Source organism: Oryzias melastigma, linkage group LG18 (assembly GCF_002922805.2).
Source record: "Oryzias melastigma strain HK-1 linkage group LG18, ASM292280v2, whole genome shotgun sequence".
Lineage (NCBI taxonomy): Eukaryota > Metazoa > Chordata > Actinopteri > Beloniformes > Adrianichthyidae > Oryzias > Oryzias melastigma.
Window position 1 is genome coordinate 14,261,883 of NC_050529.1, and position 11,521 is coordinate 14,273,403.

Below are 11,521 nucleotides of genomic sequence, written 5' to 3' on the forward strand. Positions count from 1 at the left end.
AATAAATAAATAAATAAATAATAAATGAATGTTGAGATTAAAGTCAGAATTCTGACTTTTTTTTAGATTAAAGTCGGATTTCTGGCATTAAAATGTAAAAAATAACGAAGGAAAATGAATTCTGAGTGGAAAAAATACATTCTGAGCTTAAGGTCAGAACTCTTAAATAAATAAATAAATAAATAAATAAATAAATAAATAAATACATGAATAAAAAGTAAAAATTCTTTTGACAATTTTTTTTTAATTTCTCCAACTTCTTCATTACTAACCAAATAACAATCCAAGTGCTGAAGGGTAACAATTGCTCGTAGTAACAGTATAAATTATACTAAATAAATATAAATAAATAAATATATAAATACAATTATAATCTAAGAAATAAAAAGCAGAAGTCTGAGATTTATATTGGAGTCTAAATATTAAGGTCAGAATTCCAACTTTGTCCAAACATTCAAATCAGAATTATGACATTTTTTTAAATTAAAGCAGAAATCTGGCATTGAAATAACTGATGGGATTTTCAAATTTAATAAGCGAAATTACATTAAATTAAGTAAAAATAAAATAATAATAATAATTATAATTATTATTACATTATTAGGGAGAAATAAGTGTCAGTTTTTTAAAGGACATAGTGTCTGCAGGGCGGTAGCAGTTATGTTGTTGGAAGGAATGTTAGTGCAGAACATCCCTCCTCCCCTTTCCGTCACCTCGGACTGAGAGCTCTCTGTTTACACCAGTTTACAACACCTTACACCCCCAACCCAACATTACCGGAGCAACAGATATTGCGAGTAAGATCAGAGCTATCTTGCTGTCCAGTTTTGAGCCACATGCCAGCTCAGACAAGGACAATGAAGACGTTCATCGACTTATTTTGCTTCAAGTGTTTGCAGAATGGGATGGACTTCCTGTCAATCTTTTTTAAACTGCATATTTTTGTCTGCTTTTAATTTATAATCATATTAATTAAAAAAATGTAGAAATGAAAGATCTAAAGGTGGGTAGAGTCCCCCTTTATTAAAGATTTGTTAATAACATTAAAATATATGTGTAAAAAAAACGTGTTTCCCATAATATAAAGATCTTTATATTAAATCCAGCTTGGTGAGGGGTGGATGTGGCCTGGTTGCTCCAGTTGGTTGCTACCTCCAAACAAACATATTCATTTGGGAAATCAAGTGCTTCCTTCATGATTTTGTGCTTGATGAGATCCGGGTTAACGCTTTCTCACACTACCTTCTTCCCATTTCTTCTCCTTCCCCTTTCCAAATCATTTTGTGTGCCTCCGGCTTTCCTTGGGGAACTTCCTTAAGGAATTAGCGTTGTGACCAATCATTTTTCATTCCCGATGCACCTCTGCCAAAGCATGGACACAGCAAAACAGCTCTCCGGGATCTCCCTACACTTCCTCCTCTGGTCTTTGCCCTTATATGTCCAGAGTGCTTCGCAATGACAGGAAGAGGCAGTTTACTCAGATCTGTGTTATTGTTGCAGGGGCCATCAACACTTTGGCACCAGTTGGATGTTTTGAAGTCAAAGCATCAAATGAACAGCGGCGCTCTGTCCAGGAAACCCCAGGATGAAGGGAGTGGGATCAGACAAGCTTCATGATGCTCTCGATTTGATGATAACAAGCCTGTGTTGTGCTGTTTAATCACAAATAAGGCCATCAGGTCACCGATGGGCAATGACAGATGGGGTAAGTCGCAGGAAGTCACTGTTGAGGGTTGCCCACATTTGCCAAGGAGGCCAACTCAATGGCTTCCGGGCATTGGTGAACCCGTAATGTTCTCACTTTTCCTCAGCCGGCCCCCCTCTTCTTCCGTTCTTCTCACAATGCCTGGAAGTAGCTGAGACCTACATCTCCCACTCTGTTTTCTTCATTTTATTTCCTTTTATGATTGTCCCTCTCTTTTTTTCTTTGTTTTGTTCTACAAAGGACACAAGCGATCTAATGTCTGTCAAAACACTTTAAACTGGTGTGCACACCTTATCCCATGGTCGCATTTTACTTCTGAGTTTCATAAAGCATTATTATATTTTATGCATTTACTTTAAAGTACAATGCAGACATTTGTAATAACAAGGTAAAAAATGCTGGAAAAGTAAAAAAAATTCTGTTTTAGTTTTTGCTTGGTTAAAAGATTCAGCAAAATTGTATCTTTTTGGTAACACTTTCTTTTACAGTACAGTACATATAATAACTAAATATGTAAATGTGACATTAAATGGTACATTATGTGTACTTACTCTCTACTCATTGATAGAACCATGAAAAAACACAATAAAGTACAACATTAGTACTATGGTAAGTACTATGAAACACTTGTACTTTTTGTAAACATGGCAATTGAACCCCAGCATGCACAAAAATTCAAAATTCCAAAGAACGGGGCACTTAGCAGGAGTCTTCACTGTTTTCTAGACTTGTTTTTGTTTTCTCCAGGTCCCCTCCACTCAGATTTTCGGGCATCTGGGATCTGCCCTTTTGGGGAGGGGTACTGTAGCTGCATTCACGCCGGACACAACCAGACTGCCCCCCTTTCACTGCGTGTCAAAGAGGAGACACAATAACCTAACAAGTAAATAACCAATAGGTACCATGTAAAAATACAGTGGGTACAATTCAAATACTCTGTATAGGCACAAAGGTATCAACCGAACCGTGTCGCATAAATACACAGCAAGTACTACATAAGTAACCAGTAGGTACAACAAAAATACAATTTAATTGCAACTTAAATACCCTGTAAGTACTGCACTGTAAAAGGAAGTATTACCAATTTCATTTTTGGATGCAATATAGCTTTAACTTTAAATGAGAAAAGAAAAAAATCATTAAAAAAACCCTCAGTCAGTTGGAAGACACATAAGTGAAAATCTCAAATACAAATATTGTAAAAAAGGATCTAAAATAGCTCACTCTTTCAAAGTAAAACAGCTAAAATAATCCTAAATAACACCCAAAAAGTCACAGTTAAACATTCGGTAACTCCTTTGCTACACTTAAAACATGTTTGGTTATTTTATATCAATCACACTGTTTTGAACTTGCATCATTTCTAATTATTTAAGAAAAACTGCTTTAGATTTGTTGATTGTCTGAAGCAACCAACCAATTTTACCTTCAAGTTTCATAAAGCAGTTTTTTTTTGTGTAAGATGCAATGCAAATAGTTACCAATAAGTGTTCATTTGTGATAAAAAGGTAAATAAGTTTAAAAAGCTTTCAAATTTATGCTTCAGTTTTTGCTTTTTGCTCTGAAGGCCAGCAATTAGTGAAAAATTCAATCCTTTAAAAAGGAAAATAATAAAACAACTTGAAAAAAACCCACTTATACTTTAATCAGATAATTCTTTTGACACTATAAAAGTACATTTTCGGATGCAATGATACTTTAACTTCAAACTTGTGCTTTGATTTGTCAAGATTTTAATTATGTCCACTCTAAATATTCATAATGACTGTAAGTCTTCACAATTTCTCTAAAAAAACACAAATTTGTGGGCAAAAATAAGAAAAGTGAAGCTCATCCTCACTTTTTTTGAGTCGTTTTTGAAGTATCCTATAGGACAGAAAAAAGGTAAATATTATAAATAAATAAATAAAGGCTTTAAAAAGAAAGAAAGGGTTGTAAATTTAAGTTAAAATCTCAAATCAGATTACTATAAAAAGGTATAAAAAAGAAGGCTCTTTCAAAATAAAACAGCTAAAACAAAAAAAAACAAAGAGCAACAATTTTGACACAACCTTTTGATACACTTAAAAACGTCTGTTTATTTCCCTTCAATGGCACTGAATGTTCTTTAGATTGTTTGATTTAACTTTCCACATTTTATTTTCCATGACTTCTTTCACAGCCTGGGCTTCTCCTACCTTATCTCCTCGTTGCTTTATTATGGACGGATGTCCTGCTCCAGCGTTTTCATCCATGTCTCTGAGCACCTTCGCAGGATGTGTCCACATCTCTGTGTGTGTGTGTTTGTGAGGTGGGCGTGTGGGGAAGTTCCTGCACATCTGTCGGCCGCATTTCTCTCACTGGCGGTGGAGTAAAGGTTGTTTTTCAGTGTCAGGAGAAGGTGTCTCCATCTACAAAGATCAAGTTTTGTCCAGCTTCCTTCCTCTCGGTCCTCATGGCACGTCGCCTCTGCTCCGAGGCAACAAGCCAGAAGCTTCCGGATAGTGTTTGGAGGGCTTATTACCTCCGCAAAAGAGGACAATGACTTTTTTTTTTCATCAAATTTGGGGCATCACCCCAAATAATGTTTTTTTCTAAATTCTCTTTTTTTCTAAGTGACCTGATGGATCACAAAACATTAGGAGGTCAATCAAAGTGTAACTAACAGAATCAATGATGAGAACTTGTTTGTCCAACAATAAGTTGGAGTTCCAGCTTCCTGTTGAGCAGCTTCCTCTGTCCTGGAGAGGCCTGGAGGGCAGGAGAGTTTTCTGGTGGTCAGGGAGGGGGATGTTCCCTGGATCACCCCTAGACGGGTCAGGCACGTACCACATCTCCCCCAGGGTCCTGGTATATATTTTTTCAACGTGGCTCAAAAACACTCCGAGCTTTCCTGCCATTACTTCTTTCAGATCCATGGGGGTTTAGAAAAACTAATAGCCCACTAAAAATACCTGGAGCCTGGAGTCTGGCCTTTTCCTGCGCCGCTTCCACTGGACGCGTGGGCCATTGAGGAAAGAGGAAACAAGCGGCTCTGGTTGTAAGGGAGTTTCCTGTAAGTCGTTATAAAGAGGCCTCGGCGAGCCGCCTCCCCTCACAGTGTTGTTCTGACCCGGTGGGTGCTCCTCGTCTCTGGTTGCTGACTCAACAGTGAGTCAAGGGTTTGTCGGCCACGAGGTAGACGTTGGTTCTCGTCCCTGCTGGTCGGGGTAAGAAACTTTTTTATTAATTTAACTGTTACCTTAAATGATGGAAACCAGTTGGAGAAATTGATGCATACTTTGACTTATTTACTGTAATAAAAGCTAAAATGTTTTGTTTTTTTGTCCCATCCAGGTACGAGTAGGGAGCTGGTCTCACCTAACACGTGTCTGGGACACTTCACTATATTTATTCTTTCAGTTCCACACAGGTTGGTTGATCCGTTTTACTTTATACTCGTGCAACATTTCAGTCGCTGGACTTACGTTTGATTTCTGCACAGACAGTCAGATGGAAGCAGTGCAGGCGTACCGGGGTGATGGAGACCACGTGGTGAGGGCTGACGGGTATGTGAAGGAGTTCACGCGCCACTCCAACGACGTGTTGCTGAACCTGAACGAGCTCCGCCACAGAAGCATCCTGACCGACACCACCCTTGTGGTTGGCAGCGTGCAGCTGCGTGCCCACTGCGCCGTGCTGGTAGCTTGCAGGTAGGAGGACAGATGCAGCCTTTGCACTCTTGACATTTTTGTTGTTTTTTTTTTAATTTGCTTTTTCTTTGCAGTGGGTTCTTCTACTCCCTGTACTCGCGGCAGATGTTGCGTCAGGGGCGTGGTGGCGGTGGGGAACAGCTCATGACTGTGTCTCTACCAAACACCTTGGATCCATCTTGTGTCTCTCTACTGCTGGACTTCATGTACACCTCACGCCTCCCTCTGACACCAAGCATGGTCTCCGGGGTACTGGCCGTGGCGGCCTACCTGCAGATGGACCACGTGGCCGACACCTGCAGGGAGTTCATGCAACTGCACTGGTGAGCCTCAACTCCACGTCTGGTAGCTTAGTAATAGGAGTCAGATTGTACACATTTAGGTTTTAATCGGACGCCTTTTTCACAGCACAGAGACTGTGACTGCTAAATCCATCCATTTTGAGCTGGACTCCAGGGTTTGTGTTGCATCCGTGACCCCCAAACGGAGGGATCTGCCCAGTCCAGGACTCCAGCGGTCAGTCCTAGTGGAGAACTTCAGGTAATTATTATTTTGTCCAAATCAAATCAAATCTCATCAGGTCAAATAAAAAGAAATATGATCAAATCTAATTACACTGAGTCAAATCAAAATGAATCAAACCAAATCAAGTACAAAAAATAGAAATCAAATCATATCAACTCTAATCTAATCTAATCTAATCTAATCTAATCTAATCTAATCTAATCTAATCTAATCTAATCTAATCTCATCAAGTCAAATCAAATTAAATCAAACCAAATATGTCAAATAAAAATTTAATCAAATCAAACCAAAGCAAGTAAAATAAAAAAAACATGAAGTCAAGAAAAATCAAAATAAAATAAAATAAAATAATCCAGTAAAATTAAATAAAAATCAAGTCATGCCAAATCAACTTAATTCAAATCAAGTCAAATTAAATACAAATCAAAACATTTCAAATCAAATCAACTTCATTCAAATAAAATGAATTAAAATCAAATCAAACTTAATTTTAATTTGCAAACCATTTTTTCTTAACTCAGTGTGCTTTAGATAACACCTCACATTAAGACCATCACCCCCCTCCCACACACACTCATAATAAAACATACAATGATTAATCAACAATATGTGAAAAAGAAATCTGGCTTGATATCTAATTGGTTTCTTTGAAGGTAACTGGAAGGGATGCTCCTGCAGTTTGCACGCCAGTTTAGACCATTACACCACTTCCTTTGTTTTTGTCTGTAGGCTCCCTGTTGTCCAGAGCTCTTTCCAGCCAGGGGCTTTCCTGACCTGCCAGCCCAACTCAGAAGAGCTGAAAGAAGGCCATGAGTCATCTCCAAAGAGCCCTGCTTGCTCCAGCTGCCATCCCAACTCCCCAGCCGAGTCCAGCACCTGCAGCAAGAACCTTGAGGCCAAATCAGACCAAGTACTGGTGCCAATTTAAGCTAAACTTCAATATATCTGGATATTTGGGTATTCTGGGATAGTAATAGACTTTGGTTTTTTTTTTCAGAGTGATTCCACACTCACTCCAGACCCAAAGGCTTGCAACTGGAAAAAGTACAAGTACATAGTCCTGAACCGCCTCTGCTCATCCACTAAAGTGAAAGAGGAGACGGAGGAGCTCCAATGTCAACCTTCACCAGATGCTAACAGGATGAATTGGACACCAAAAACAGCAACAGAGGCGTGCCCTGGAGAAGTGCCTAGCCAGATTGATAGGTAAACAAACAAACAAAAGACACATTTTAAAAAAGAGACAGATCTGGTAAATGTTTGTTTATTTATTTGTTTTTGTCAGACAGGGGCAGGCCTCCTGCTACGAGGGTTCTGGCCGAGCCCCTCCCCTCGGGCCACCTCCCTCAGAGAATCAGTCAACAGTGTCTTCCTCTCATAAACATGAACCAGGTACCCATAAGCTCTTATTGTTCTCTCATGCATACCCAAAAACAACAACCCATTGTCTTTAAAGTAAAGGTTTTTTCTTGTTGTAGCTTCTCCAGTCTCACCCAAATTGCCTCAATCTGATCCAGAAACCGCCCAAATGAGCCAACCTGCCATGGAACACAAAAACAACCGTGCGCCCTATTTCTATTCCAGCGCCGTTCCAGGAACCAGATCTATCTCATCAGGTAAAGCTTCCGTCGCTTTCTCTTCAACGCAGAAATCAGACAAACATTTGTAGTAGTAGTGGTATTTTTCCTTGACAGGAGAAAAGCCGTATCACTGTAACGTGTGTGGAGCTCAGTTCAACCGACCGGCTAACCTGAAGACTCACTCCCGCATCCATTCTGGAGAGAAGCCGTATCGGTGCGACACCTGTGGCGCTCGCTTTGTCCAGGTGAGGGTCAAGCTAATCAAACAAAGCATCCTTTTCTTACAGTAAGGAGAAAATGGCACATTAATCACATATATTTGATTAAATATGCAAGTGGGATGAGAAAATAATACTTTATTAATGGCTAAAATTAAAATTAAAAGATATTGACAGAGATTCACACTGTTAAATATGCAATTTACTATTATCTTATTTTCAGCAGTGTAGGGTGCAATAAGCGAGACAAAAGAGTAATCGTTAAATCAGTCAGGCTATTAACTGCGTTCATTGTAATTCTGAAACTATGTTAGAAGCATTAACCAAAAAATCCGTAGACAAAAAAAACAAAAACAAAAGTGTTAGCCACGTTAGCATATTCACAACTGTTGTAGCTTCCTTGTTTGCCAAAAAAACAGGCTAATACCACTCAAACAAACATTACTGTGACTATGCTAACTCACTACATTTTTAGTTTTATATAGTAAAACCACAGTCTGAAAACGCAGCATGTTAGCTTTCTAAACATATTCACAATTACACCAAACCTGTTTTCAACACATGCAAAAAAAAAGACTGATACCGCTAAAACAAACATTACTGTGATTATGCTAACTCCCAACCTTGTTATCAACATGTCATAAAAACACAGTCTGATACTGCTACATGTTAGCTGCACTATCATAGTCACAATGAGACCTAATCTGGTTAGCAACATGTAAAATAACAGACTGATATCACTAAAAATAATGTTACTGTGACTACGCTAGCTCCAAATCTTCTTAGTAACACATAAAAAAAACAAATTCTGACACTGCAACATGTTAGCCCCATTAGCGTATTTACAATAACACCCAACCTGGGTTGTAACACGTAAAAAACAGACTGATAAAACAAACTTTACTGTGACTGTGCTATCTCTCAATCTTGTCAGTAGCCCTTAATAAAATATACATTTTAACAATGCTACTGTCAGAATCAGTCCCCTGTCTACCCCTCTGGCCTTCAGAGGGAGAGTTCTAGCACTTTCTGGTTCTCCCTGCTGTCACTCCCAGGAGCCCCACAGCTGGTTCCCATCAGTAATCACTCCCAGCAGTATTTAGTCTGAGCACTGAGCTCTGCTCAGTGCGAAGTCTTGTTTGTGCCACTCTGCCTGCATTGCTGAGCATTCTCATCCTGACCTGATCTTCTGTTTCATCTCACCCTCCTTCGTCTGCCGCCTGCCCTGACCCTCGCCTGGACCCTGACCACTCTGGTTGTTCCCTGATACCCTTATGCTTGTGCTTGACCGCGCCTGACCCTAATTTAGCGTTGTCTGCCTTTTTCTGACAGCTACATCTTAGCCACGCTAGTATGATCACAATAAGACCCAACTTGGTTGGTCATGCATAAAAAAATGACTGATACTACTAAAGCAAATTTAACTTCCAACCATGTTAGTAGTACACTGCTACATGATAGCTGTGTTAGCGTACTAACAATACCTCCCAAACTTTTTGGAGCACATAAAAACAAACTGATCCCGTAGAAACAAATGTTACTACAACTATGCTAACTCACAACCTTGTTAGTAACATAAAAACACAATCTGACACAGCTACAAGTTAGTATATTACAATCCTAAACTTGTTTGGAAAACATAAAAAACAAACTGACACTGCTAAAACAAACAACTCTGACTACGCTAACTCACAACTTTGTAAGTAAAAAGTAAAAAAAACACAGTCAGATACCGCTACGTGTTAGCTGCGTTAGCCTATTTACAACAGCATCCAAAAAAATGAATAAATAAATGGCATGCAACCTTGTTCGTGATGAGTAAAAAAACAAAAAAATATTTAAATATTTAAATATTGTTTTTTAACTGCGCCTTATAGTGCAGAAAATAGAGTATGTTTTCCTTTGTGATCCTTCACTTGTGTTTGTTTTGAGGGTTTTATTTTGAAGGTTTTGTTTGTTTTGTTTTAGGTTGCCCATCTCAGGGCTCACGTTTTGATTCACACGGGGGAAAAGCCCTACCCGTGCCACACCTGCGGCACACGCTTCCGCCATCTGCAGACGCTAAAGAGCCACCTGCGCATCCACACCGGAGAAAAGCCCTACTCCGTGAGTCGGGAGCACGCACAATCTGCAAAAGTCCAAACAGCAAACAGCACTTCTGTTCCCATTCCGTCAGGGCTCTGATGTTTAACCTGCAGGTGCTTGTTTGTTTGTTTTCCAGTGTGAGAAATGTGACCTCCACTTCCGACACAAGAGCCAGCTGCGTCTGCACCTGCGGCAGAAACACGGGGCCGTGACCAACACCAAGGTCCGCTACAAGGTGCTGACCGAGCCCTTCCAGTCTCTTCTGCAGGCCTGCTGAAGAAAGGAAGAAACCAACCACACCAAGCATTACATCAAATGATTTATGCCAGGAAATGTTATGACAAAAACATTTTTCTGTCTTTGAGTGAAGATGGTAACACGGAAGGTCATTCTATTGTTGGAAAAAGTGGAAGTTGTGTAGAGAGAGGAAAGGAATGATAATCTAATGTTAGAGAAGGATTTGTGTAAGTCTTTTTAGGGTTTGTGAAGAGTTGTAAAGAAGGGAAGAGTCCATTAAAGTGAAAATAAAGGAAGCTGAGAATGTGTGTGTGTGGCAGATAAGAAAGATAAGGCAAGTAAAGTCACGTTTTTGTAACTCTTGTACCAGTTAAAGTAAATTAATGATTTCATGTGAGCTGTTTTTAATCTGGCAAAGCACTTGGAAAGTTTTTACTTTTTAAAATATATATATTTAATGCACAACTGTGTAAAATGTATGGCCTGGGGCCCTTTAACTGTTTATTATAAAACACTTTTGAATGCATATTATCTGTGGACACGGTCCAAGCAGGTCAGGGACTTAGTTCACTTGTTTTGAATTTAATGTGTGAAAATTGTTCAAAACATCTAAATGCATTGATTGATTTGATAGTTAGTGATAGTTTTAAATTTGTACTTAAGTTTATTTGCAGGGCAAATTGGAATTAAAGGAATTTGATACCATTTGAAGTTGTTGTTTCTTGTAATTATATGCTTAGACCCTCTCCGATCATCTTTTGATCTATTCTAAAAGTGGATTTTTAATTAGGATTATGCCATTTTTAGACAAAATGTCAAATATGATGTTGTTTTCTTGGACATAGTTTCTGTAAAGTGGAAATAGTTCATTAGAAATTCACCTGAGTTGTGGGCGGGACCTCGTTGCTGCGAGCTCTCTGTTTACATGCTCTCTCAACCAGTGTTTTCGTCAGATCCTAATTCCCAATGATTTGAATAAAGAAATATTCAAAATTGTAATTTTAATCTTAATTTTCTTTATATATGTCCTCCATCATCAAAATGACACAAGAAAATGTTAAAAACACAATTTTCATTGGAGAGATTCCTTAATTAGTTTTCTAAAACTTCAGAATGAAACAGTCATATCTTTTAGTTTGGGTTTCCTTCCTTTTTATTAGTTAAAGTCTTTCTGTCCATGAATCAGATTTTCTCTTACGTTAAACCCATTCCAGCGTTTTTTTAAGAGGCTGTTATGATGTGTTTTTCTTGGAGTTGAGACAATGAGGGCGAGGGCACCTGTTTCCTCCAGGGTCCTCATCCTTTGCAGTCACACCGCCAGCCGACAACACGCGTGAGGGCCCGCGGGTGCTTCCTGAATGTGAAGGGGTGTCATTGAGGGGGTGGGGGCCTGCAGACTGCCACTGAACTCTCTCACCCTCTGTCATTCCCGCTTCCTGATCCCTGATGAGTTTTGGCTTGTTTAAGTTATTGTCTGCGCTCAGCCAACAAACGCTGGAA

The 11,521-nt window shown here is 39.2% G+C and overlaps 1 protein-coding gene across 3 annotated transcripts; it reads left to right on the forward strand.

Moving 5' to 3' along the window:
- The first annotated feature begins 3,278 nt into the window (after positions 1-3,278).
- Positions 3,279-10,726, forward strand: bcl6b (BCL6B transcription repressor). 3 transcript variants are annotated; one of them, XM_036216649.1, is made up of 12 exons: positions 3,279-4,893; positions 5,021-5,096; positions 5,173-5,376; positions 5,451-5,699; positions 5,785-5,916; positions 6,631-6,811; positions 6,899-7,107; positions 7,187-7,293; positions 7,380-7,517; positions 7,596-7,726; positions 9,668-9,805; positions 9,921-10,726. In XM_036216649.1, exons 3-12 carry the CDS (start codon positions 5,177-5,179, stop codon positions 10,059-10,061), a joined length of 1,626 nt encoding a protein of 541 aa, XP_036072542.1. In that variant the 5' UTR covers positions 3,279-4,893; positions 5,021-5,096; positions 5,173-5,176; the 3' UTR covers positions 10,062-10,726. The 3 variants fall into 3 exon arrangements, with proteins under 3 accessions (XP_036072542.1, XP_024143210.1, XP_024143211.1); XM_024287442.2 differs by having other exon boundaries at positions 3,280-4,893; positions 5,169-5,376; XM_024287443.2 differs by having other exon boundaries at positions 3,280-4,893; positions 5,169-5,376; positions 7,419-7,517.
- The last annotated feature ends 795 nt before the right edge of the window (positions 10,727-11,521 follow it).

What these genes read in the sequence shown, in the direction of transcription:
- bcl6b (XM_036216649.1), top strand. Translation starts at nt 5,177, where the DNA reads ATGGAAGCAGTGCAGGCGTACCGGGGTGATGGAGACCACGTGGTGAGG. An exon ending in GAGTTCATGCAACTGCACTG is followed by an intron (nt 5,700 to 5,784) that starts GTGAGCCTCAAC and finishes CCTTTTTCACAG; the next exon opens with CACAGAGACTGTGACTGCTA. An exon ending in CCGGAGAAAAGCCCTACTCC is followed by an intron (nt 9,806 to 9,920) that starts GTGAGTCGGGAG and finishes TTTGTTTTCCAG; the next exon opens with TGTGAGAAATGTGACCTCCA.